The sequence below is a fragment of the Pangasianodon hypophthalmus genome, chromosome 23, assembly GCF_027358585.1.
Source record: "Pangasianodon hypophthalmus isolate fPanHyp1 chromosome 23, fPanHyp1.pri, whole genome shotgun sequence".
Taxonomy (NCBI): Eukaryota; Metazoa; Chordata; class Actinopteri; order Siluriformes; family Pangasiidae; genus Pangasianodon; species Pangasianodon hypophthalmus.
Genome location: NC_069732.1, coordinates 13,336,409 through 13,360,853, shown reverse-complemented (window position 1 = coordinate 13,360,853; position 24,445 = coordinate 13,336,409). Strand labels below are relative to the sequence as shown.

The 24,445-nt window shown below is 37.3% G+C and overlaps 1 protein-coding gene across 3 annotated transcripts in view; it reads left to right on the top strand.

Annotated features, from left to right (window-relative positions):
- csmd3b (CUB and Sushi multiple domains 3b) overlaps positions 1-24,445 on the top strand; it is a 407,371-nt gene that overhangs the window by 244,945 nt on the left and 137,981 nt on the right. For all 3 annotated transcript variants that reach the window (XM_053228561.1, XM_053228560.1, XM_026929912.3), the window contains exons 11-21: positions 2,499-2,602; positions 3,205-3,317; positions 11,901-12,083; positions 13,392-13,718; positions 15,743-15,937; positions 17,480-17,618; positions 17,715-17,902; positions 18,279-18,467; positions 19,389-19,505; positions 21,067-21,282; positions 21,818-22,006. In XM_053228561.1, coding sequence (XP_053084536.1) covers positions 2,499-2,602; positions 3,205-3,317; positions 11,901-12,083; positions 13,392-13,718; positions 15,743-15,937; positions 17,480-17,618; positions 17,715-17,902; positions 18,279-18,467; positions 19,389-19,505; positions 21,067-21,282; positions 21,818-22,006 — 1,960 coding nt within the window. The remainder of the gene's footprint in view (positions 1-2,498; positions 2,603-3,204; positions 3,318-11,900; positions 12,084-13,391; positions 13,719-15,742; positions 15,938-17,479; positions 17,619-17,714; positions 17,903-18,278; positions 18,468-19,388; positions 19,506-21,066; positions 21,283-21,817; positions 22,007-24,445) is intronic.

Below are 24,445 nucleotides of genomic sequence, written 5' to 3'. Positions count from 1 at the left end.
AATAGTACTTTTTTGTCCTGAGAGTGTTCAGCACGAGCATGAGCTAAATCAGTATAATTTTTTTCTTTGTGGTTCCTTGTACTTGGTCCAATACGTAATATATACAGTCCTGAGTCCTGAGCCTGCTGTTGACTGTCTATTGGGATTGTGTCCAGCTGGTGGTCCACAGAATGAAGTGTGATTATTGATCCCAGTCGGCAAGCCTAAACTGAAGAAAATGAGAATTTGGATGCCCTTTGGCAATATATGCATGTTTCATGTTTCTGCACGGACAAGGCACCTTGTTGGGTCAATGATTACAACAAGAAGCCTACTTTTACTTTGAGTGTCTTGCTGAATGTTAAAGCTGTATGAAGCTAAACTGGACAAACATGTTCATGTATGCTAATCAGGGATAAGTACTCTGCACAGTGAAGAGTAGGATAAAAGAAAAAAAGGCTGGTGCTGGATTTATGTACTCGAAACTGTCCTTCAGCTGAGTCATTTACCTGATGAAGTAGGTCTTGTCCTCAGTAAGGCTGCCATTCTTTAGACATGTTGGTGTATGTCTTTAGTTTGTCTTTTAACCTTCTCTACTTTCACAAAGTCCTCAATATACATGAGGTTGTATAGCTGTTTTATAAGTAATTACTTTTAGACATATTGGTTGCATAATGTATAATGGCACTTAGTGTTGGTACTTATGTCTGGTCTTGTTTTAGTTATATAAAGGAGTTATAGATCAGAGGCAAACAGAGAGGAAAGTGGAATATTCTTACGCTGTCCTGGGGCAAAGCATTGCAAATAAACAGCAAAATATCTTTGCAGAACCATTAAGTCCAAAGAGAGAACTTTTTTTTTTAACTGAACTGGTGCAGCCCATATTATAGTGACTCGATTACTTTTACACATGATATGCAGGTTTATTATAGTCATACTATTACTTCTCTTACATGATAGCAATATTGAGTTGTACATGAAATGACGCCATATATGAATGTAGTGAAAAGAGAACATCTGAATGCTATATCTGTGCATCCTTTGATGATATGCATTCAACAAGAACAATTGTGTTACCTAACTGAACTGGTAGTGGACACCCTTCGCAGTGCCCCTTACACTATAGCTATGTCACCTTCTCAGAGAAGGAATGACTCGATATAGTCTGTCTGAGAAGAGAAGTTTTGGAAAGGTTAGGCAAGACTAAAATATTACAGTTAAAACTTTGTGTGTAGTTTCCAAGGTCATTAAAAAAAACAGATACATATCTTTGGAAAGACATTGTTTTCAATAGTTTTACATATATTTTAAAAAATGGGTGTGGTTAATGGGTGTGGTTAACAGCAACATGCCTAAATGTCTTTTGCAAGAGCAAGTTAGTGACTGGTCTGTTAAAATAATACTGCATGTGTGGATTGTCTGTTAATGGAATGGTCTGTTAGCTACATAACCAACCATATACCCAGAAACTAACTGAAAATGAAATGTCTTACACAGCTGAAACTCCTTCAATGGTACCAACTTGGGTTTACAACTTGGGATCAAATGTTTTCCTTTTAATCAACTCATATGTCATCTTGCAGGAAAAATCTTTAATTTTAGAAATAACACTTTACTTGCATAGTCTGCATTAGACAGTCTATAAACCTTCTATAGACTATCATGAACCAGCCTATCAACTGTCTATCAAAAATAGGTACTAAAATATATGAATAGTGTCATCATGAAATGTAGTTACGAGTTTATAGATTATCTATTGAACATCAACAGCCATGAACTGGAGCATTCAAATAAATTGAAGACAAACAGAAAAGTTTGTAGTCTATAGTAGACTTATGATGCCACTGTCTGTATCTTTAGCTGTATCTGGTTATGCTTAGTGCTCCAAATATTTGTATCGCTTTATGCAGTCTTTATGTGCAATATGGTCTTTCTTTGTCCTACAAGCTTCATATCTTTTGAGCACCCACATGAAAGTAAAAACCTTCCACTCACAAGGCTGTTTTGTTGCATTCCATGGGATCCCAATAACGATGCACAGCTTTAGTCACAACAAGATATCCTGTGAGTCTTTCTGGCAAAAAAAAAAAAAAAAAGCAAACTGAACGTTGTGCTTCATATTTGAATCTGTATGGAAGATATTATATGTTAATTCCCAATAACTTATTCATATTCTCTTATATCTCTAATCTATAGATTATCACTACAATTTTTATACCTATTTTTACAACATTTCATATTATAACTACCATACACTGGACCATCTAAATGAGCAAAAGAAAAAAGGCATGTTGATAATCTATAATTATCTACTAAATATCAACAACCATTGTTGATAGGCTGGTTGAGGACAGTCACCTGACAGATTATTGGTTATTTACTTCTCTAAAGTAAATAAAGTGTTAACAAAAATAACTATTGTGGCTTTCAGTTGTAATACACAATTTGTTTTTATGCATAAACTATGATAGATCATTTTACACGTTGCTAAGCTTTATTTGTCTTTTTTTTTCTGACAGGTGATCCAGATTAACTTTGAGGAGTTTGACCTGGAGCTCGGGTATGACACACTAACTATTGGAGATGGTGGAGAAGTGGGAGACCCCCGGACCATCCTGCAAGTGTGAGTGTCTCAGTCTTGCTAACTAACTGTAATTAACTATGTTATAATTATTGTCCAATTGTTATAAATTTTTACTCAGTACTTAGTTTGTTTCATTTCATTAGAGACATTGTTTAAAAAGGTTATTGCATTTCCTCACAATTCTGTTCAGTCCATTTTTTTAAGATCATGTTCTTAAACTCTACACACATATACTGTATAAACACAATTAGTGATGCTCGAAACTGCAGATACATGTTTTGATTGCTTGTAACTATTTCTTCTAAATATCATAGTTATTTCTAAGGTTAATTAGCATTAACGGTGTTGCTCTCCCTCACGTTCTAGCATGCACCAGTATAAGATTGTTTCTTCAAAGAATTGAACTGCGTGTGTTGTTGTCATATTGATGTAATTACCCCACCTCCATATTCTGACATCACAAGTTCAAGTTTGGTGCCAAATTGGAACCACTTTTGATGTTTTCTTTTGCAGTGGAAAAGCAAATGTGAAGAACTATGAAATAAAAGTGAAATTTAGACGTATGACTAATGGTGAAGTGCATGTAATTGTACTATAATGCTCATATAGTACATCTGACTCATATGCTTGTGGTTTGTCAGGCTGACGGGCAGCTTTGTTCCGGACCTCATCGTCAGCATGACCCATCAGATGTGGCTTCATCTTCAGTCTGATGAAAGTGTTGGCTCCATCGGTTTCAAGATTAACTACAAAGGTAAAGGAGATGATATGATATTATTATGAAACAATATTGATTCAGTACCAGCAAGATGAAATGCAAGATGAAACGCAAGATGAAATGCAAGATGAAATGCAAGGTGGAAGAAGAAATGCAATCAAAGACCTAATTCACAGTGAAGTACTGTAATTTATTTACAGGTAATTACTGTACTTTTTACAGCATATCTCTGTATGTTTCTACTACATTTGCTCATTCGGCAGAGACTTTTATCCAAAGCAGCTTCCAATTGAGGCAGGATACAGCTGAGCAGTTGAAGTTGAAGGATCTTGCTCATGAACCCAACCTTGGGAGATTGATGGTGCTGAGATTTGAACTCACAACCTTCTGATCTGTAGCTTAAAGGCTTAAATACTGGGCCTTCACTTCCCTCAACTAGCTTACCTTTGAAATAGCTTGCACTAAAGACGAATTTCACAGAAGTTTGTACCAGCATATAAACTTAAACTAAAAGAGGGTTTGTGTTCACCTGAAAGAGTCAGTAAAATAAAAGGCACAAAATAACGATCCATTAATTTTCAGGGAATCTTTACAATTGTCACTCCCACCTAAAGCACCTCCCACTGCAGTGTGTTTTCTGGTATTTTACTATAAACCAGTGCACTGCTCTAACCATTTACAGTACAATCCTATAAAATAATAAAACAGTATTTTTCAATAAATTAAATACTATACATTTAGTGCAAGTTTTTACAGTGCTGAATGGAAGCAACATTTATATTTGGCTTAATACATTTTTAAATGTTTCAAATGTCAGATTTCTAGGGATGCATTTTTACCCTTTGTCTTATTCCATTGTCCCTTCAGTGAACAAATTCAGAGTTAGACTAGCCAACAGATATGAAGGAAGAGACAGAGACCTTGTGAAAGACAGAGGAAGAAAGAAATGAAAAGGCATTGGAAACAATAGCAGACCACATTTAATTGAACGGAACTGTCAGGAAAGTGGTTCATTCTTTCTACTCCTTTCAATTGACTCAAGCAGAAAGGAGTGGAAATATTTCTGTGTTCGCTGACAGGTGAGTTCTGACTTATTGTCAAAGGTCATTCGCTTTGTGTTTCCACAGCAGTGTTTGATAGATGTTCAACATAGAGGGTAGAGCGAAATCAAGCAGTCCACTTGTCACGGTACTGGTTTATGTCAAAGCTATGGCTACAAGAACGAGACTTCCCTTCATTTAACATGTGCAATATGCACTCGAAAGAAGCAGGAGTCCCTACATAGCCCATATCTTTGATTATCTCCACTGCCTCAAGGTTTAGTAATAAATTAATGTCAGCGTGATAAACAGCATGCCATCTGGGGTAATGAGAGAGAGAAACACACATGCACAGAGAGAGAGAAAGGAAAGAAACGGAGTTAGGAGAATCCTTCGGAGCTTAAACTCGGAAAGCAATGATGAAGGAACAGAGGAGTGAATTACACTTTGTTTCCCAGATATTTGTTCCTATATTTTGTTCTAAATTCCAGCTAGAACTTTTAGAAATCCCTAAAAACCTTTTTTAAATGCCAGCTTATGGAATTGCAGTCTAAAAGAAAGTAATATGTTTTCAGGGAAGCCATTTTTCTCTGTATGCTCATGAATTTGGTTGGTTGGTTGGTTATTGATTTATTTTTATTTTTTCTGAATTTATCCAGGCTGCTTACTGTCTGTTTTCCATCACATCTAATATTTGTTGTTTATGCTAAGATAGCAGCATATGAGTCAATAATCCTGTGGGAGGTTACAATCATGCTGAGTTGTTAGTGTGTGTTTTTTGGCATACACTTTGTTTGCCTCCTTTCAGTTAAAAGTAAAAATTCAGTTAAATGTAAGTGTGTAGGTTTTCTGGGTAAATAAATGCAGGTAAACTGGTAGCTTTATGAATAATGGGAAGATATAGCGAAACATGCAAACACATGCAGTGTTATTAATCCAATGAATCCTATACCTAGTTAACCAAGGCAAAGTTTACAATGTAGTTGGAGATAGATTTGCTCAAATAAATAGGATATTTCATGAAAGCTTATCTGATATTTTAGCAGATGTTCTTTATAAATATTCAAATATCTTTAATATTTAAATATTTTTTTCAAGGTAGCTTCCAAATATTGCATCACTTTCTTTTTCTTCAGTTCCACCAACTTAATTGCTTTCGTCTGGTTCTCATCCTCAGTTAATCATATTCTGAAACACTTACAAGTGGTGAATCTTATTAGAAAGAAAGAGCAAAATTTTTAACAAAGTTGAAAGGTTTATCTGAGTGCATTGCTGAAAATGTATTTCATTATCCAAACTGAAAAATGAACTTGAACACCTGTGCAGATTATGAGAACTGGTATTGTCAGTGTTAGCTAATCCTCTCTTCACATTAATCTCAGGAGATTTATTATTAAATATTTATACTGAGTCACAAGTTGTATTTATATTGCGTGCTGTATTCATATTCCTGTCTGAACTGACATCTAACAAAGTTTTTGTTCTATACTGATATTTTTATTGTGGCATTTAAAAATGAAGATCATGAAGATTGAAGATTAGAAATGGCATTGATCCGATACCCAATATTTGTATCAGGCCAATACTAGCAACAAAAAAAGCTGGATCAGATATTGGATAAACCATATCAGATATCAGCTCCTGTAACAAAAGGCAAAGATTAGAATTGGATTTGGAAAAGAAATTTATTTTTGGTATTGGAAATGGTTACATGTAAATAGATTTGACTGGATTTTTTTTTGTTAGCATAGATATCTGATTGGTTGTCCGTCCTGGCTGATACTCAAGATTTCAGTATCAGTATCGGAAAAGAAAAAGTGGTATTGTGTCATCTCTAGTAAAGCTGGTTTCTTTTTGCAAAGCAGAGTAAATTCCCACATTGTGTGTGTTAGTGGCTGTTTTAGTGTTGTTGCAAAGTGTGTGGTGCTACAATACCAAAATTGACAACAAAACAACAGACTATTGTGCAAAAAAAAAAAAAAAAAAAAAAACATTTCTTTCTCAGTTCCATTACAGACACTGCAGCAGTGCACATATTTCGTGGCACTTATGGTAACTATACTATACAGTGCTCTACTTTTTTAAGATATTATTTAAAGATTTGCTCTGTAGTTTTCTAGCTCAGTGGTCCTGACTCGCATTCCTGCACAGATCTTTTATCCAGTGATTTTATTTTTTGATGTTATTTTAAATTTATTCATAAGATATATTTAGTTTAGATACATAGAAAATGTAGTTTTGCTGCTTTTTTTGGTTGGACAAAAAAATATGTTCTAGCCAAGTAGTAACAAAACTAAAAAGTCCATAGCCTGAATGTATAGGAATATATGGCAGGTTTGACCATGCAGGGACAATTAGCTGGTCCCAGTGAGGAAACACGCTTTTTTACACATCTATTATTTAGGAAACTAAGATTCAGAAAATTTTTCTTGTAGTCACTGAAGTTAAGGTTCTGGTTAGATTCAGCTATAGCATTAAATAGCTACTATACAATAATAACTATGTCAGTGGAAAGTCCCCACAATGATATTAAGACAAACGTGAGTGTGTTCTGCACTAATTCACCAGTCATTTGTATGCATTGTTTGATTTCAGAATCATACCCTAGCTCTCAGTTTGACTTGAATTCTGATTGTGACATTCCTGTGTTTACTCCTAATACTATTTTCCCATGTTTACCTCCTCATATTGCGCGTATCATTGCACATAAATTGTAATTGTTTAAATTCTACAAATGGAACATTTTTACTGGCTTGTTTATGGCCTCTTACAATTTAACATAAAACTGCAAGACACTCCGAAGATCCTTTAATGAATTGGAGTGAAAACTGTGCAGTTGTTCATTATTCCACACAGAATGATCGTATACTTCCTCACCAGCTGTGTTTTGTAGGAAGCAGTAATCAAACATCTAATTAAAGAATGCTATTAAAGGACACGCACTTTAATATTATTTTCTGCATACTTTATCTCTGTTATTATTCCAAACTGCTATTCTGGAAACTTTGCATAAACTGACCGGGTTTTATAAGCTCATTTAGAATGAAGTGGTTGAACAGATGAAGGGATATTGCCCAGCATATTTGGTTGTGTAAACATTATTTCTATGGGCTCACCTTTGATTGGCTTGTGAAAACATGTTTGGGCGCAAATCAGCAACAATAATTGACTTTGGGATAAGAGATGCATGAAGGAAAAAATAATTGAAATGAGCCATCGTCCATGACGCCGAAGATCTAGGTGTATCTCCTGTTTATATTTTAAAGAATGTTATGAAATTAAACCCTGTTTCCTGACGTTTATGTGAAGGGTGATTTAATGAGCCCAACAACAATTCAGGTATATTTCACGGATGGTATAATTATATGGTAATTACAGCAATAAAAACTGACTTCCCACCACATAACCTTTACAGGCTATGTGTATATATTCCTATATATAATCTCTGTTGGATGGAAATGCTTATACACGCTTATCCAGCTAGGCCTTCTGAAATCCTGAGGCAGTCACGCATAGAAAGTCCGTCATGTTGAGTAGCTCTATAGCTTATGGATTCCCAGCCGACTCATCCCATGTCCACCATTCACTTAAGAATAGCGTTATCTGACACTATGGTTTCCTGCAGACAATTTGTTCTACATGTTGCTGCCGTTGTAAAGCACAAAGCAGTAAATAAGGCCTAACCTTCCTCAGCCCTGCCTTCAGACTGAAGCAGTGAGCAGGGCATTGTGGCAGTCATAAAGAGTGTCACGCAGGAAATTAATGCCATACATCACACACTGGCCAGACTTCTATAAAGAAATCACCTTCCGATGAGCCCCAGCATTAATTTTACCCCATATATAATTTACTGGAATTATGCTTTCGTCCTCCTTACCTCGTCTTTTATGCATGAAGAGCACAATGGGGTTCACAGTTGGGGGTCTGCAGGAAGACATATTGCCCTCTCCATTATCCTACCATGCAGTGTGTGGGCTCTCTGCAAGGTGGGGCACCGTCAAAGTAGGTTGATGATGAGGTCAGGCTCACGCAGGATGTCCGTCAAATGTGTGCTTTGTCTAAATGACTCCTAAGTGGCCAAGTTCTCCCTATCCTTTATAGTTTATGGAGTCAGGCTTATCTAGATAGTAAGTACAGTTGTATGAAAAATATTAGCCACCCTAGCCAAATTACATATCTTGTTGATTTTTGAAGTGAAAAGAAGTAAACACAAACTATTAAAAAAAACATCTGTCTGCAAATATTAATGTACATATATTTTATATTTGATGAATAAGAGAATAACGGTGGCATGTGCAAAAGTTTGGACACTCTCCTACTTCAGTTCTTAGTAACCCTCCCTTTGGCAGCTTGCAAGCTTGTGGCCAGCAAGGAGTCCTTCTGTTCTTGTTTAAAACCTACCTACATATTTTCAATGATTTCAAGTCAGGGCCATTCCAGAAACTTCAGCTCATGTTTCTTTATGTACTTCATGGTGGATTTGGAGGTAGGTTTTGGATCATTGTTTGTTGTAGAAGCCAGTCTCTTTTCAGCTTCAGTGTCTTGACTGCCTGTGTCACCTTTGCCTCCAGAATTTGCTGATATTTACCGGAATCCATTTTTCCATCCAGCTGTGCAGTGATTGTTGTGCCACTGGCTGCCACACACCCATAAAGCATAAGAGATCCACCACCATGCTTAACAGTTGGCAAGGTGTTCTTTTCACAAATGCTGCTCCTTTTTTCTTCACACATACCTTTGGTGATTGTGGCCAAAGAGTTTTTATTTTTACTTCATCAGTGCACAGCACAGCACAAATGCCTCTGGCTTATCATTTGAGATGAGGTCACAGGTTCCTTCTGATGACTCTTCCATGCAGATTATATTTGTGCAAGCAACACTGCTTACTAGAACAGTGCCTTGCCACTCATGTGTCAGATGAAATTTCTTGCATGTCCTTAAGGTCATATTGAAGTTTTGTTTTGCCTTCCTGGCCAGCATATGGGACGTTCTGACTGAAAGTTTTCATGGTCTTCCAGATATTGCCTTGACTTCCACAGTTCTCCAAAACTGCCGTTTCTTAATGACATTTTTGAAATTGAGAAATTGAGCTGGATGCTTTGGGATCTTTTTACAGCCTTCCTCTGCTTCGTAGGCATCTATTAGATTGATTCAGATCCTCAGTCAGCTGCTTAGTTGTTTTTTAATTGTTTAATGTGAGCACAAGATATGAAGAGTCAGAGAATTTACAAGTTACTTCCAGTGTATTGACAGTGGATATAAAAAAGTTTACACACCCCTGTTAAAATGGCAAGTTTTTGTGATGTAAAAAATGAAACCAAGATAAATCATGTCAGAACTTTTTCCATGTTGTGAAATTACAACATATACAAATTAAGTGAAAAACAATCAAATATTTTAGGGAAAAATAGGAAAAATAAAAAAAAAACTTATAATAACCTGGTTGCGTAAGTGTGTACACCCCTAAACTAATACTTTGCTGAAGCAGTCTTTTTAGCTAAGAGTCAAAATATTGCTAAGTCAAGATATTCCATCAGAGTGGCACATCTTGACTTAACAATATTTTCTCACTCTTTCTTGCAAAAGCATTCTAGATCCATCAGATTGTAATCTCCTGTACACAGCCTGCTTCAGGTCACCCCACAGATCTTTAGCTGGATTCAGGTCTGGGCTCTGGCTGGGCCAATCAAAAACATTGATCTTCTTTTGTTTAAGCTATTCCTTTGTTGATGTGGATGTATGCTTTGGGTCATTGTCGTGCTAAAAGGGGAAATTCTTTTTCATCTTCAGCTTACTAGCAGACACCTGAAGGTTTGGCACTAAAATCAACTGGTATTTGTAGCTATTCATGATTCCCTCCACCTTGATAAAAGCCCCAGTTCTGGCTGAGGAAAATCAGCCCTAAAATATGATGCTACCACCACCATGCTTCACCATGGGTATGGTGTTCTTTCAGTGATGTGCTTTTTTTTTGCACCAAACATACCTTTTGGAATTATAGAATTATTATACCTCTTGGAATTGGTCTCATCAGACCATAACACATTTTGCCACATAGTTTGGGCTGATTTAGTTGAACTTGGATGTTTTTTTGTGAGAAAGGGCTTCTGTCTAGCCACTCTACCTCATAGCCCAGACATGTGAAGAATATGAGAGATTGTTGTCACATGCAGAGTAATCAGTATTTGTCAGATATTCCTGCAGCTCCTTTAATGTTGCTGTTGGTCTCTTGGCAGCCTCCCTGTTAAGATTTTGTCTTGTCCTTTTATGAATTTTGGAGGGACGTCCTGTTCTTGGTGATGTCACCGTGGTGCTCCATTTTCTCCACTTTGTTGATGATGGCCCTCACTTTGTTCCATGGTACATCTAATGTTTTGGAAATGTTTTGTACCTCTCTCCTGATCAGTACCTTTTGTCAGTGGGACCCTGTAGAGGCTTTGTAAGCTCTTTGCAGACCATGGCTTCAAAAGTCAGATGAAACCAAGATGATGTGAAGAAAATCATACAGAAACAGCTGGCCTTTATTTGGGGTTAATCAGAATAATTTCATTAATGACAGGTGTATGATGATTACTTTTGAACATGAGATTCAATCTGATTGGTTCATTCTGAACACAGCCTCATCTTCAGTTATAAAAGAGTGTGCACATTTATGCAACCAGGTTATTGTAAGTTTTTTATTTTTCCTATTTTTTCCTAAAATGTTTCTGATTGTTTTTCACTTAATTTGTATATGTTGTAATTTCACATTGAGGGTGGAAAAAGTTTTGACATGATTTATTTTGGTTTCATTTTTTTACATTTTAACAAGGGTGTGTAGACTTTTTATATCCACTGTACATATACACATCAATCATACGTACACCTACAATATGCACTTAACCATTCCCAGAGGATATGGGAATAAAAGATTATAAAAAAGATAATTTATTTACAGTAAAGATTATTAATGTGACAAAACATAATGATTGGTAAATGATTGTATAAATGACTGACTGAATGAATGACTGACTGACTGACTGAATGAATGATGTAGAATTAACTTTTTAAAATGCGGACATTTTTGATCAAGCGAGATTCTTAAACTTGAAGTGATTGGTTTTTATGTGTTTTTATATGAAAATACAATATATGACTAACTCTACCTCATTTCTAATTGTAATCTCAGTAGCTTTTCATATGAATTCAGACAGGTTATCAGATTAAATAAATAATTCTAGCAAAAAAACTGATGTAAAACAGCTACAAAATCTAAAAATAAAAAACCCTAAACTAAATATTAAATATAATAAAGGCAAACTAAATAAAGTGTATTTGGGGGTGCATCTTCTTGTGAATTCCACTAGGGAACTCCATAGCTTTAGGACATAAAGTTATAAACTATAAAGCATTTTTTTATATATGCATGTCATGCTTTGACAATGTACATCGTAAGTGATATACAGTGCTGTGTATCTGATTGCTTTCCTTCGGTTCGAGTGCATTTAAGTGGCTGCCTTGTGACAATATCTATAGTTAAAAGTGCTATACATATACAGTTGAATTGAATTGAAGTGGATAATTTATTCATTCTTTATAGAAATTGACAAGGAGAGCTGTGGCGACCCTGGCACTCCTCTCTATGGGATGAGGGAAGGAGATGGTTTCTCTAATGGAGATGTACTGCGCTTCGAGTGTCAGTTCGGCTTTGAGCTGATTGGAGAGAAGACCATTTCCTGCCAGAACAACAACCAGTGGTCTGCCAACGTCCCAATCTGCATCTGTGAGTAACGGCTGTGGATAATAAGACCCGCTATATCACCCCATTACAGTGATGCCCCTGTAGTACCTGACAAATTTCTTTTATAGACTTCACAAGGGATTCCTGATGTAAAAAAGAGCTGATTGGCTTCTTTAATACTTAAAATTCTAATTTTAGCAACAACTGTCTACACTGAGACTTCTTTTCTTTGGTAGTTTTTAGTTGTTCTAAAGTCCACAGGCTAAATTCCTTCCGTGTCTAATTGGAGTAGTGAACAGATCTGGCCTATTTATAGGCCACAGCCCATCCATGGCATATGCAACATTAATATTTCACATAGAGTCTGGAACCTAATTGCCTGCAGTGTGTGAGCTTATGCTTGGATTTTTTAAAAGAAATGATTTGGTATTTTCTAAGTAATTAAATTCATTTTTACAGGCATGCTGTTTGTCCTCACTTACTTTTACTTTGTTTGTTAGATCTGTTTTAAGCAAGATTATGTACAGTAGGCGTAAGGCTGCAGTGGTTATGACACACACACACACACACACATAAAAAAGAAAAAAAGATTTTTCATGAAGATTTTTCTTATTGTTGCACTTTTTCAATTGTAATAAATGAAAGCAACTTGAACATACTACTAATGTTCTAGTACATATTTCAGGGGGTTGTTTCTTGTGAAGAGACTGTGTGTTTTTTGTGTTTATTCTATTAACTATTCTATTGTATTCTATTTTGTTCTATTCTCTTCTATGCTGTCTGTTCTGTTCTAGTCTTGTCTGTTTGATTCTATTCTCTTCTACTCAAATGCATTCAATTCTATTGTATAATGTTCTATTCTAATCTAGTCTAAAAAATCTATTCTATTCTATTCTATTCTATTCTATTCTAGTGTACTCTACCTGATTCTGGTCTATTCTGTTCTAGTCTAGCTCAGTCTAGTCTAAACTAGTCAGGTCTAATCGGTTCTATTTTATTCTGTAATCTGATTCTATTCTATTCTTGTTTATTATAAACTTTTTATTCAATTCTAGTTTAGTCCAGTGTACTCTACTTGACTCTGGTCTATTCTGTTCTAGTCTAGTAAGGTTTAGTCTGTTTGATTCCTTTCTATTCTATTCTACTCTACTCTAGTCTAATCTTGTCAAGTCCAGTCAGGTATAGTCTGTTCTACTCTGTTACAGGTCTTGTGTACTCTGCTTGATTCTGGTCTATTCTATTCTAGTCTGCTTGGATTCTATTCTATTCTATTCTATTCTATTCTATTCTATTCTATTCTGTTTGATTCTGTTCTATTCTTCTCTATTCTGTTCTGTTCTGTTCTTCCAGTTCCCTGTCTCTCCAACTTTACTGCTCCTATGGGCACAGTCCTTTCTCCTGATTACCCAGAAGGCTATGGGAACAACCTCAACTGTGTGTGGCTGATTCTGTCAGAGCCAGGCAGCCGCATCCACTTGGCCTTCAACGACTTTGATCTGGAGGCTCCTTACGACATCCTGACAGTGAAGGACGGTGAGCTGCTGGATTCTGCTGTCCTGGGCCGCTTCACTGGAGCCGAGGTTCCTTCCCACCTCACCAGCAACAGCAACATCCTCCGTCTGGAGTTCCAGGCCGACCACTCCATGTCCGGCCGAGGCTTTAACATCACCTACAGCAGTGTGTATCTCATTCATTGTGTTTTATAACAGACTATGGGTTTCTAATGTGCAACATGACAGGATGCAGGTTTTTTTAATACTTTTATAAGTAAGCAGTCGCACATGATATCTAAGTGTAAAACCAACTGATTAATGCTTAGTTGTTAATACTTGGTTGAAAACTACATCATAGTGAAAAATTTCAGGCAGTAGATACAGACATGAGTGCAGGTAAACAGCAGCTTTATTATTTCAACTTGCAGATAAATCCAAAACGTAAGACAAGAACATAGTCAGGAAACAGGCAATAGTCAAGCGATGAACAAACAGCATGCACTAGAAAGGGCTAAGACAAAAATGTGGAAACCAAAACAAGATCCGTAAACCAGGTTGACAATAACAATGCTAAGGCTTGGGAAGAGACTGGTGACAACACAGCGCATATACGTAACCCCAGACCAAGAAATACACAGGCTTAAATACACAAACTAGTCAGGGGCAAACTGGAAATAGGTGAAGGTAACTATGACACACTAGGGAGACAACAAATGACAAGACATGGGTGGAGAAAAGAGGTGAACCGAAACAAAGTGCACATGGCAACGTCAACAGACACTAGACAACACGGAATGAGGCGCCGTGGCGCTGCGAGCTGCTATTCGCACTGAGATCTACGGCATGCAGCTCTCAAACAAAAGCGCTTGACAAAAATAAACTTTTTTTTAATTATTATTATTATTGACAATCCATCCTTTCTGTAGGACTCCACTAAACATAGCTGACAGTAACTTAATAAAATTAATTAAGAAAAATAGAAAACTATACGTATATACATGATCTGTATATTAGCCATGATGTTCTTTGGGCGAAACAGGGCAACTTTTCCGGTAACTTTTTCAGTGTTTTTTATTCTTTCAGACAAAAACTGAAAGTGTTATATTCAGCCATTTTCTGATGAAATTTTGGTGCATCCCTAACATATATTCTGTGAAATGTAGAAGTGTCTACAGAGCATCACCTTATTTGCATTCAATTGAGTGAAAACTAAACATTTCTCCATATCCTTCTTCCATAAATGAGGACAAAGCTGTGCTTTTTTTCACAAAGCATATTAGGCTGCTCTCATTAGGATGTGGTGTAGGACATGGCCTCCATAATAGACTGACACTTTGCTCTGTGTTGTCAGTAAAGGGCTGTCAGAAATGTGATGGAGCACTGTTGAATCTGTATTCATTCTGACAAACATGGTGTCCTTCTTTCAGGCTTTTTCCTGTCACTAGACATCCATCAGTCAGTCAGACATGCCGTTTGAGTGCTCGACTTCCAAACCATCTGCCTCAGGGTCCAGTTTCTGCTTCAAGTTCTAAAATGGAAATGATAAAAAGAATCACATGTGGTCAATAGCTCCGAGTAGATTAATAAGCATTGCCCTTAGTGGAAAAGTATCTTTAATGTTCAGTACAGCTTCACTCTTGTTACTTTGTGCTGAAGAATTAACTAAAAAAAAGAGCCACTTGTGTGGAGACATTCATACTTTTTTATCTTTCTACCTCCTTATTTCTTAATGACTCCACATGCAGAAGAGGCATAATGAGTATTCAAGCAGTGAGAACATTTACAAGACTCTTATAAGGCTTAACATTTTCAAGACTTACTGTAGGTTACCATAGTACTAGGGACAATCAATAACACTTCGGGATAAACTTGTATTCAGGCTTCACTATCACACTGGTTTTAAAAAAAAAACACTGCAAATTTATGCAGAAAGCAATTATTTATAGGCTACCATTCAAAGAAAAAAGAATCATCTATCATGAAACATAAAATAAAGCATACACTAACTAGATCACATTAGAAAAAAATGGCAACACATCAAAGATTATGAAGTAATTACCACTGAACATAACATCTCATGCCTGTGTATTATATCTGCTGTAACATTTTAATGACGTGGTTATGCCAGTCTTATTATGGTGTGGAAGTGTTGTGAAAAGTGTTTTGAGACCTTATCGGCCATTGATGTTTATTTTCTTCTCCAAACAGCATTTGGCCATAATGAGTGTCCAGATCCTGGAATTCCTCTAAACGCCCGGAGATTTGGTGACAGCTTTCAGCTAGGCAGCTCAATCTCCATCATCTGTGAGGATGGATTCATTAAGACACAGGGAGCAGAGACTGTGACCTGTGAGCTGAGCACCGGCAAGGTGATGTGGAGCGGACCCATCCCGAAGTGTGAAGGTAATTTTACTGGCTCCAGTCGAGAGGCAGCAGCTGTGAAGGGCAATTACTACAGTATCCGCCTTTACCTATGCAGAGGAAGTGGGAGGTTGTGGCATGTAAGAAACCAGACCAGAATGTAAGAACCAGATCAGACCACACTTAAAACTTCTGTCATTCTCTCATTCTGGGCTTCAATTCCAAAGGTGAAAATGGTCACAATAAGTTTTGGTACTGCTGCTTATACAATGTTTTAATCTTCATTTACAGTTCCTCTTGATCACAAAGCAATATGAGTCACATAAGGAAACTTTTGATACCTTTTCTGTATATCCCCAACACTGGAAAAGGTGCATACAGTGTATCAGTGTATCATTTCCACTTGCAAGGGTACACAAATGATAAATTCATTAGCTAGCCCACAGGTTAAGCTTAAGTGCCCAGTCACATGCTTTAGTTGCCCAGAAATCTAATTGACTAGGCTAAAAAGTGGCCGCTAATCCAATGTAATAACATATTGTGAGCTAGTTAGCTAGTTAAGTGCATTTATCCACTTTGTACAGAGTGCACAAATAGGATAATTTCTTGGTTTTTGTCCCAAAATTTGAGCACTGCACATCACTGAGTACTCACTGAAATACAAGGACAGGCATAGACTGTGGCTTAAATATGTTTAATTTTGCTAAATAAAATAGATAATCTACAATATAATCTCTGATTCTGTCAGCTGTTTTTTAATGTTACCTTGTTGGAACACGATTTTTGGATATTTGGTTTGCGAAGTCCCAAATACTTGGCCACGTTACGATGGCAGGCTGTAAACGCATCCCGAGGTAACACGTTTGTTCAGTTATTGAGTGATTCCCAGCAATGCTACAGAGAAACCTCGAATTCCATAGGCAGATAGATAACTTATTACTTTGAAAGATGATGTGCAACTTCTGTTGATTTCGTTGCACTTGCACTGCGTGTAAGATATTAAGTCTGGCTAGCGCCTTTATTTCCTCTCGATATGCTGTGCTAGGTGGAGAGTTATATAACAGCTTTGCACTGGAATTTAATTTCCTCTGTTTTATCAGTGTTTCCTGATTCTAAGAAGATCATCTCCCAACCAAGCAGACAAATTAATCAGTCAAAATCATTCTACCATCACCCAAACTCGGTCGATGTGTGTAGTGCAGCAGGTGATGGGATTCAGAATGAGTACCTTGTGCTGTAGTTAAAGCATCACAGTGGGTTTTGTGAAAGTCAGTAAAGGATTAGGTTGTTATACTTACTTGTTTGGCTGGCAACTATGAATAAACACCCCGGCTATATGAATAATAGCCCAGACATGACATCTGCTAACTGTCCACCCCTGACATGAATAAAATAAATCACATCAACCCAATTTTGTCTTTCAATTTGAATCAAGTAAACTCACTGATTAACAAATACATTTCTAAGAAATGTTTAGCAGATGATTAATCATTGCATCAAATTTCTTAGCCTCTACAAAACAAGAAGTTTTCAGACTCCCATCTAACCTTGCTGTTTATTATTGCACTTTTTCTCTTTCCACAGCTCCTTGTGGGGGTCACTTCTCTGCCCCGAGTGGGGTCATCTTGTCTCCTGGTTGGCCAGGCTATTACAAAGACTCTCTCAGCTGTGAATGGGTCATAGAGGCTGAACCAGGGCGCTCTATCAAGATCACTTTCGAAAAGTACCTTCGTACACAATTATTAAAGAATTTGAAACTTGTGTCCAACACAAAACTCAATGCTTTACCAATTCCATATGCTGAAATTTTACTTCCCAGGTTTCAGACAGAGCTGAACTGTGATTTCCTGGAGATCCACGATGGGCCTAATCTTCTATCTCCACTGATCAGTTCATTTAATGGCACACAGGTGCCTCAGTTTCTGTTCAGCAGCAGCAACCATCTCTACATGCTCTTTACCACCGACAACAGCCGCTCAAACAGCGGCTTCAAGATCCTCTATGAGAGTAAGAACACTGCCAGTTTAACATGGATTTAAAATGGTTTGGTTGTACAACTCTGGCCATTGCATGGATGGGGTTACTGTTAAACACTTTCAGTGTTCTTTAACTTGTAACTGTGAGGGAAAGTAGAATTTTTAGTGTACAATTATGACTGTCAAGCTGGATTAGCCCCTTATCCCAGAGTGCAGTGGACGCACCAATTATTTGCTATGAAATAACCAACAGCTTCTAGTATGCTTCACTTAATTTTATCCATAATATGTTGGCTTGCTTCCTGAGTTTACTGCTAATGTTGGTTTTATGCTAAAATATCCATAATTACAACACTTGACACACAACAATGAAAGGAGTCTGATTATCTCTTGGTTTCTGTGTGTAGGTGTGACAGTGGATGCCTATTCCTGCCTGGATCCTGGGATTCCTGTCAACGGTTTGCGCTACGGCCAGGACTTCTCCATCGGCTCCACGGTTTCTTTTGGCTGTGACTCTGGTTACCGACTCAGCCATGAGGAGCCCCTGGTCTGTGAGAAGAATCACTGGTGGAGTCATCCTCTACCCACTTGTGATGGTAGGTATTCAGCTGTGGTCTATCAATTTAGTACTAAAAGCAGAAAGAAGTGAATTCCCTAATCACTTCAAATGAGGTCAGTGACAAAGCAATTTTAGAAAAAAAGGCGTTGACTACAACATGCAACAGGCTGCATTTGTCACATTGCAGTGGACCTGCACACGTATTGACACCTCAGGTAAATTGTAGCCTGATGAAATAGGTTACACATGTCAAAGCTCTTTTGGTAGCCTGTCCTTTCTTTTTCCAATTACGTTATGTTCGCTATTCTGAGGGGACCAAATTAAGACCATGCAATTCAATGGGAGGCCATTAGGCAGTCAGTGAAGAGGCTGTTTACCATGATGGCTGCTGCTGCTGCTACTACTGCTGCTGATAGAAGCTGATTTGCTCACCAGTTGAAGTCATTCAGGAGATTTCTTTAGAAATGTTCTTTTACCTGTTTAAGCCTATTGAGGATCTTCTCTAGAAAACAATTTTAAAAATAAAAATTTGAAAAAATCACTGATTTTGGTATAAAATTCATTTAATCTCAGCTTATCGTAAAGATATTCAGCTTGAACTATATTATTCAGTAACTACAGGAACTCAGAGTGTTGCCTACATTTCCCTTCATAATAAGACTCTGTTAGAGTTGTCATTAATTAATGATACTCTGATGATATTGCCTAGGATAGATAAGTGGAAGTGCTCAAGAGAGGGTTCAGTCTCTCCAGTGGAGTTGAGAGCGCTACATAATAATGTCTTTGCTTGGCTAATTCATCATTTACTTTCTTTGCTTGTACCTCCATTATCCAAAGAGCATAGTTTGTCAGACAGGTCAATTAGGTCTTAAGTGTCTATTGCTACATATTGTAGTGCAGCGCTGGACTCAGAAGAGCAAGTGGGAATTGCTGATTTTGTGTCTGCTCTGCCATGTAGCACTATGCGGAGGTGATGTGAGGGGACCAGGCGGGACCATTTTGTCTCCAGGTTACCCTGAGGTTTACCCGAGCTCTCTCAACTGCACCTGGACTGTGGAGGTCAGCCATGGCAAAGGTAAATCATACACACACACACACACACATATCCATCAGTCTACTATTTATTGTAGTAGGTTGTTCTTATGACAACACTTAAGTAACAGAATTAGGGATGTATGAATAGCATTTCTTTCAGACAGAGTATTAGAATGTGTATTTTCTGGTACTCAGAGGAGTCATGGAGCATTTTATTTAGCTCTGTTTATGTTGGTTGCTGCTGTGTGCTGCTAGCAATGAACTCCAAGATGTTTAAGATGTAATTGCATTTAAACAGTGTCTTTAATAGAGAGCCGGAGGGCAGCCAACCTGAGCATGCAGAGCACCATCAGCAAGCATGGTCATTAAAAATGAGAGCAATGTGCCATGAATTGCACCTTGACTCTCGAGCAATGTGTAGATCCTGGAGAACAAGAGGAAAGGAAATGTCCTTGTCTCAGTGCTCAGTACTCGCAGAGCTGACGTGATCTCACATGTGACATTTACTCCACTCCACATTCAAGAATACCTTTGTGTGTGGGCAATTCACAGCACCTTGCACTCATTTCCAAGGATCACGGATGCTAATATCAGAGCATTTTTACGAGTAAGTAAGTAAATGAGCACAGTGTCGGATCAATACCTGATACATGTATCAGTACTGATGCATCTCTAATCGGAATCTATGAAATCAAATGAATTCAAACTCAGTAAATCCAAAGTAAATATAAAATTCATGAAGACTTGAATTTAATAACCGTGTCCATTTGTAGCTAAAAGACAAATGTTTCCATTTTAATAACTCAGTTACCTTCTTTTCCTCATAAAACCCTTCACTGCTCATATAACTGTTTTAGCCTTTCATCAGTAAAATTAAAATGCCATTATTTATATACTGGATCTTTGACTCCCTGCAAATATAAAACTGCTAATGCATTCACAAACACCTCCCACAAGTCCAGTGTATAGAAGCCTGAAAGACAATGATGATACAGTACCATCTCCTTCCCAAGCTCCCTGTAGCACATTTCAAGGTGTGTTTGCCTCCAGGTAGCCCACATTAACTCACTGTACTGGATTGTGAACATGCTTTTTGATTAGTCTAATGCTGTGGACATACATGTGTGAATTGGCAAATGAATGGAGAACAAGCTCCTGAGATCTGTTAAGCGGTGCTGCTAAAGCCTTCCTGAGGACAAACTGCAGGGAATGCAGAATTAGGTTCTGCTCTATGCCCTGCTCTATAAAATATCATTGCACAAGCTTTGAGTTCTGAATAATGAAAGTTTATCTGAATTTTAATTTCCCAGAGCTGATAAAGTATTCAGTATGGAAGGTCATTATGTTTCACAGAAGAATCGAGCAGAATTGAAATGCTCCTCCTTCCATCATACACTCTTACAAAAAAGAATAACCTTGGGGCTCTTATAAGGGTCTCACCTTCAACATAAAGATAAAGATGTTTCTTTGGCACCTGAAGTCTTTTTGTGCAAGTTTAGCAGTTTGAGCAGGTTTATCTGACAAATCTGCTCAGATATTTCTGCTTTCTTGGATAACTATTGGAAAGCTGATATATTTGTTGGTTTGGTTTTTCCCAACAGGAGTTCAGTTCAATTTTAACACCTTCCATCTGGAGGACCACCACGACTATCTGCTCATCACAGAGAATGGGAGTTTCGTGCAGCCTCTCGCTCGCCTCACAGGTTCTGAGCTGCCATCGCCCATCAATGCAGGCCTGTATGGCAATTTCAAGGCCCAGCTGCGCTTCATCTCTGATTTCTCCATCTCCTACGAGGGCTTCAACATCACATTCTCAGGTCCGCCTTGTACATGATTGTCTGACACTATGACTAAGGCTGAGTTGACTTGACTATTTTGCACTTTTCACACAACATTGCTCTGTCCTTGCAGACTTGTATAAAACTTTATGAAGTTGTTATTGGTGCATAACTCCTAATATGCTTCTGGGTACAGGTCGCTTCACTTGGGTTTGTCATTATAATTAATGGACTGCTATATGCTTAATAGTCAAAGGGCATTATTTTTATGTTTCAAACCAGAGTTTTGAGCGCCATGTTCGTATTCAACGTGGCTTACAGATCCTCTATGGAATCACCTGCATTTACTTGCTAACTGCTAATGGCGATTTATGCAAAAGTACATTTATAACTCTCCCAGTTGACAGGAGAAACACTGTAATGTAGGCATTAAGCTTAAAAGCTATGTAGTACCTACAATAGATTACTGCCAGTACATAGTCCCATGGTATGCATAATTTAAAAAAAAACACCTGTAACTAGATTATATATTATATATTATTTATGTTAATCACCTAATGCCTATGTTACTCAGAGTACAATCTTGAGCCGTGTGAGGATCCAGGAGTGCCACGGTTTGGTCGCCGTAATGGTTACAGCTTTGATATTGGGGATACACTTACTTTCTCTTGCAACATGGGCTACCGTTTGGAGGGGGCACCAGAGATCATTTGCCTGGGAGGGGGCCGGCGCATGTGGAGCGCACCTCTGCCAAGGTGTGTGGGTACGTTGTCAACTGCTTTCATTCATTTCCTTTCCTCAATATTTTCTGTATATGAGCAGACTGAACCACATGGACTTGTCATGTATTACAGAATTCTAGAAAGAATTCAAATATCAAATAATATCAAAATCATATCATCCATAGGGATAGACAAAATAATGAGTTATATTAGATTCTTAACTATTTAAAAGATTTAGTAAGCACTTGAATATTAATGAACATATTAATGTTTCAGATGAATAAAATGTTTGGTCAATCGTTATCTCTCAGTTAAACTCCTATCATTTTTAGCTGTTTTTCGATGTGTGACATTTGACAAAAGTAGCATGTCCTTGATTTCATTTTGAGATTGTTCGGTTTAAACCAAGCCAAAGTCCAGTGTGACTGCTAATTAGCAACTGCTTCAATTTTTTACTGACTCAAGACACCACTATTAATGCTGTTTTCTTGTATTTTGTTGTTTTGGGATTTTTCTTGGGGCTTTGCAAATTCGCAGGTCAAAGTTTGCCGATGATAAAAGTCAGCACAGAAGTGAAAGTAACCACTACCCATAACAAATGTGTGTCTTTTTCTGCTGCATCTTTTCCTCTTCAGTGCATTGGCGTTTCCACTGAGCGAATTTCATTTTATTCACTTTTGGCCTGATTCCAGTTTTAGCTGAAAAAGCAGAAAAGTAGTTTTCAGTGAATGCTAGCACTAAACTGTAGATGTTGGTACCTTTGTTGTAAGTACGCTGATAAATACCAGAAGCTGAAATCTCCTTGAGAAGATTTTAGCCCATTTGAGCCCCTTTTCATTGCAGATGGAAAGTCTGTTTGAGAGAAATAGTTTGTAGTAATTAATGTTAATCAGTTTAAACCTTTCACAAATATAACCAACCATACCAGCTTATATTGCATGTTTCCAGAAATACAGAGAGATCACATGCAAACACACACACAAGGAGGCAATATCACACATGTACCACAAATACTGTTATTTATTTTTTTACTGAAAATAATACTTATGCTTTCTTTTTACTGTATATGCACACCACACAGAGTATAACCTATTGGTATTGTAGAATCTACATAGTGCACTCCATGCCCAATAGAAAACCGTAGTGAGGATATGTGATGATATATGGTGATATGCTCTATATGCTCTTGGTCAACAGATGACTAATATAAAGCTATTGAAGTCTATTGTGAATTTTTTTATTTTTTTTATTTTTTTGGAATATGCAAACAATTTCAAAATGCAAATAGTCACCTGTTTGTACAGTGAATTTTGTTCAGACTGCCCCCATGGAAATACATTAAACCTAGTTCTTTTTTTTTGTTTGTTTTGTTTTTTTTATGAAAAACATTGAAGGTATGATGCTTTAAATGCAGCAGCTGGTCATAATGAAAAAAGTAAGATATAGCCTTATGGAAATATAGAGGAGGCATAAAGAATCTAGTTATAATCACATTCTGCCACCCTGGCATTAGAAGTTTATACCCATAATAATTTGGCCTTTTAGGCAGGTTTTTAGGCAAGTTTTAATTAGTTTAATTATAATTGCCAGTCACGTAGTTATTACAGATTTATTTATTGATTTATTTATTTATTTATTATTGCTATTAGAATAGATGTATTTCTAAAATATGTGACAGTTTGCTATATTGCAGGAGGTATGATTAACCTCTATTACAGTGTTAGTTCTAAAAAAGAGAGAAGCCCAGTTGATGACGCGTCACTGTGGATTTCCGGGAGACCTGCGGTGGTCAAATATGGTGGTGTGTGGGTTAATCCAATCTTACTGGGGCTGACGGCTGAATCCTATTATGAGAGGATGACTGAATCTCCGGATGCATCCTCATAGTGTAGGAGGATGCCATGCCAAGGTGTTATGTTTTCCTATAAGCCATATTTTAGCATGATGGTTATAATCTAGGCTTGAAGCTAGAGCCAAAGTCTTCATGGTCACCTTCAAGTTTCTGCTTGCTTGACATCTGCTATGGGCTAATGCAGTGATTTGCTCTTGGCACTGCGCAGTCGCAGTGGGGATGAGAGTCAGTCATAAAGCATTCATCAAGCACAGACAGCATCTCTTGGAAGTTATCCATGCATATCTGAAGACAGAGGCTAAACAAAGTGGTAATTAGAATAATAGTGAACTTTCACAGATTTGAAACCTGCTGGGCTTTTTTTTTTTTTTTTTTGAGTAGTCACTGGTTATTTTTCACATTACTTGTGCATTATTAGTATAATTACCTACATTTTTCATCAGTATTTCATTATTTTTCTCTTTTCTCTTGCTAATACATGCTGTGCCATAGTGCAGGCCTGTGCACGGAAAGCTTTGGCAAAGGCTCAGGAAAAAAGTCTCCATCCTCCGCGTTCAGTTACTCAGACCAGTCATGTCACATGACATCAGTGGTTTCTTCAAAAAGGAAATGTTTCTTCATGATGCAA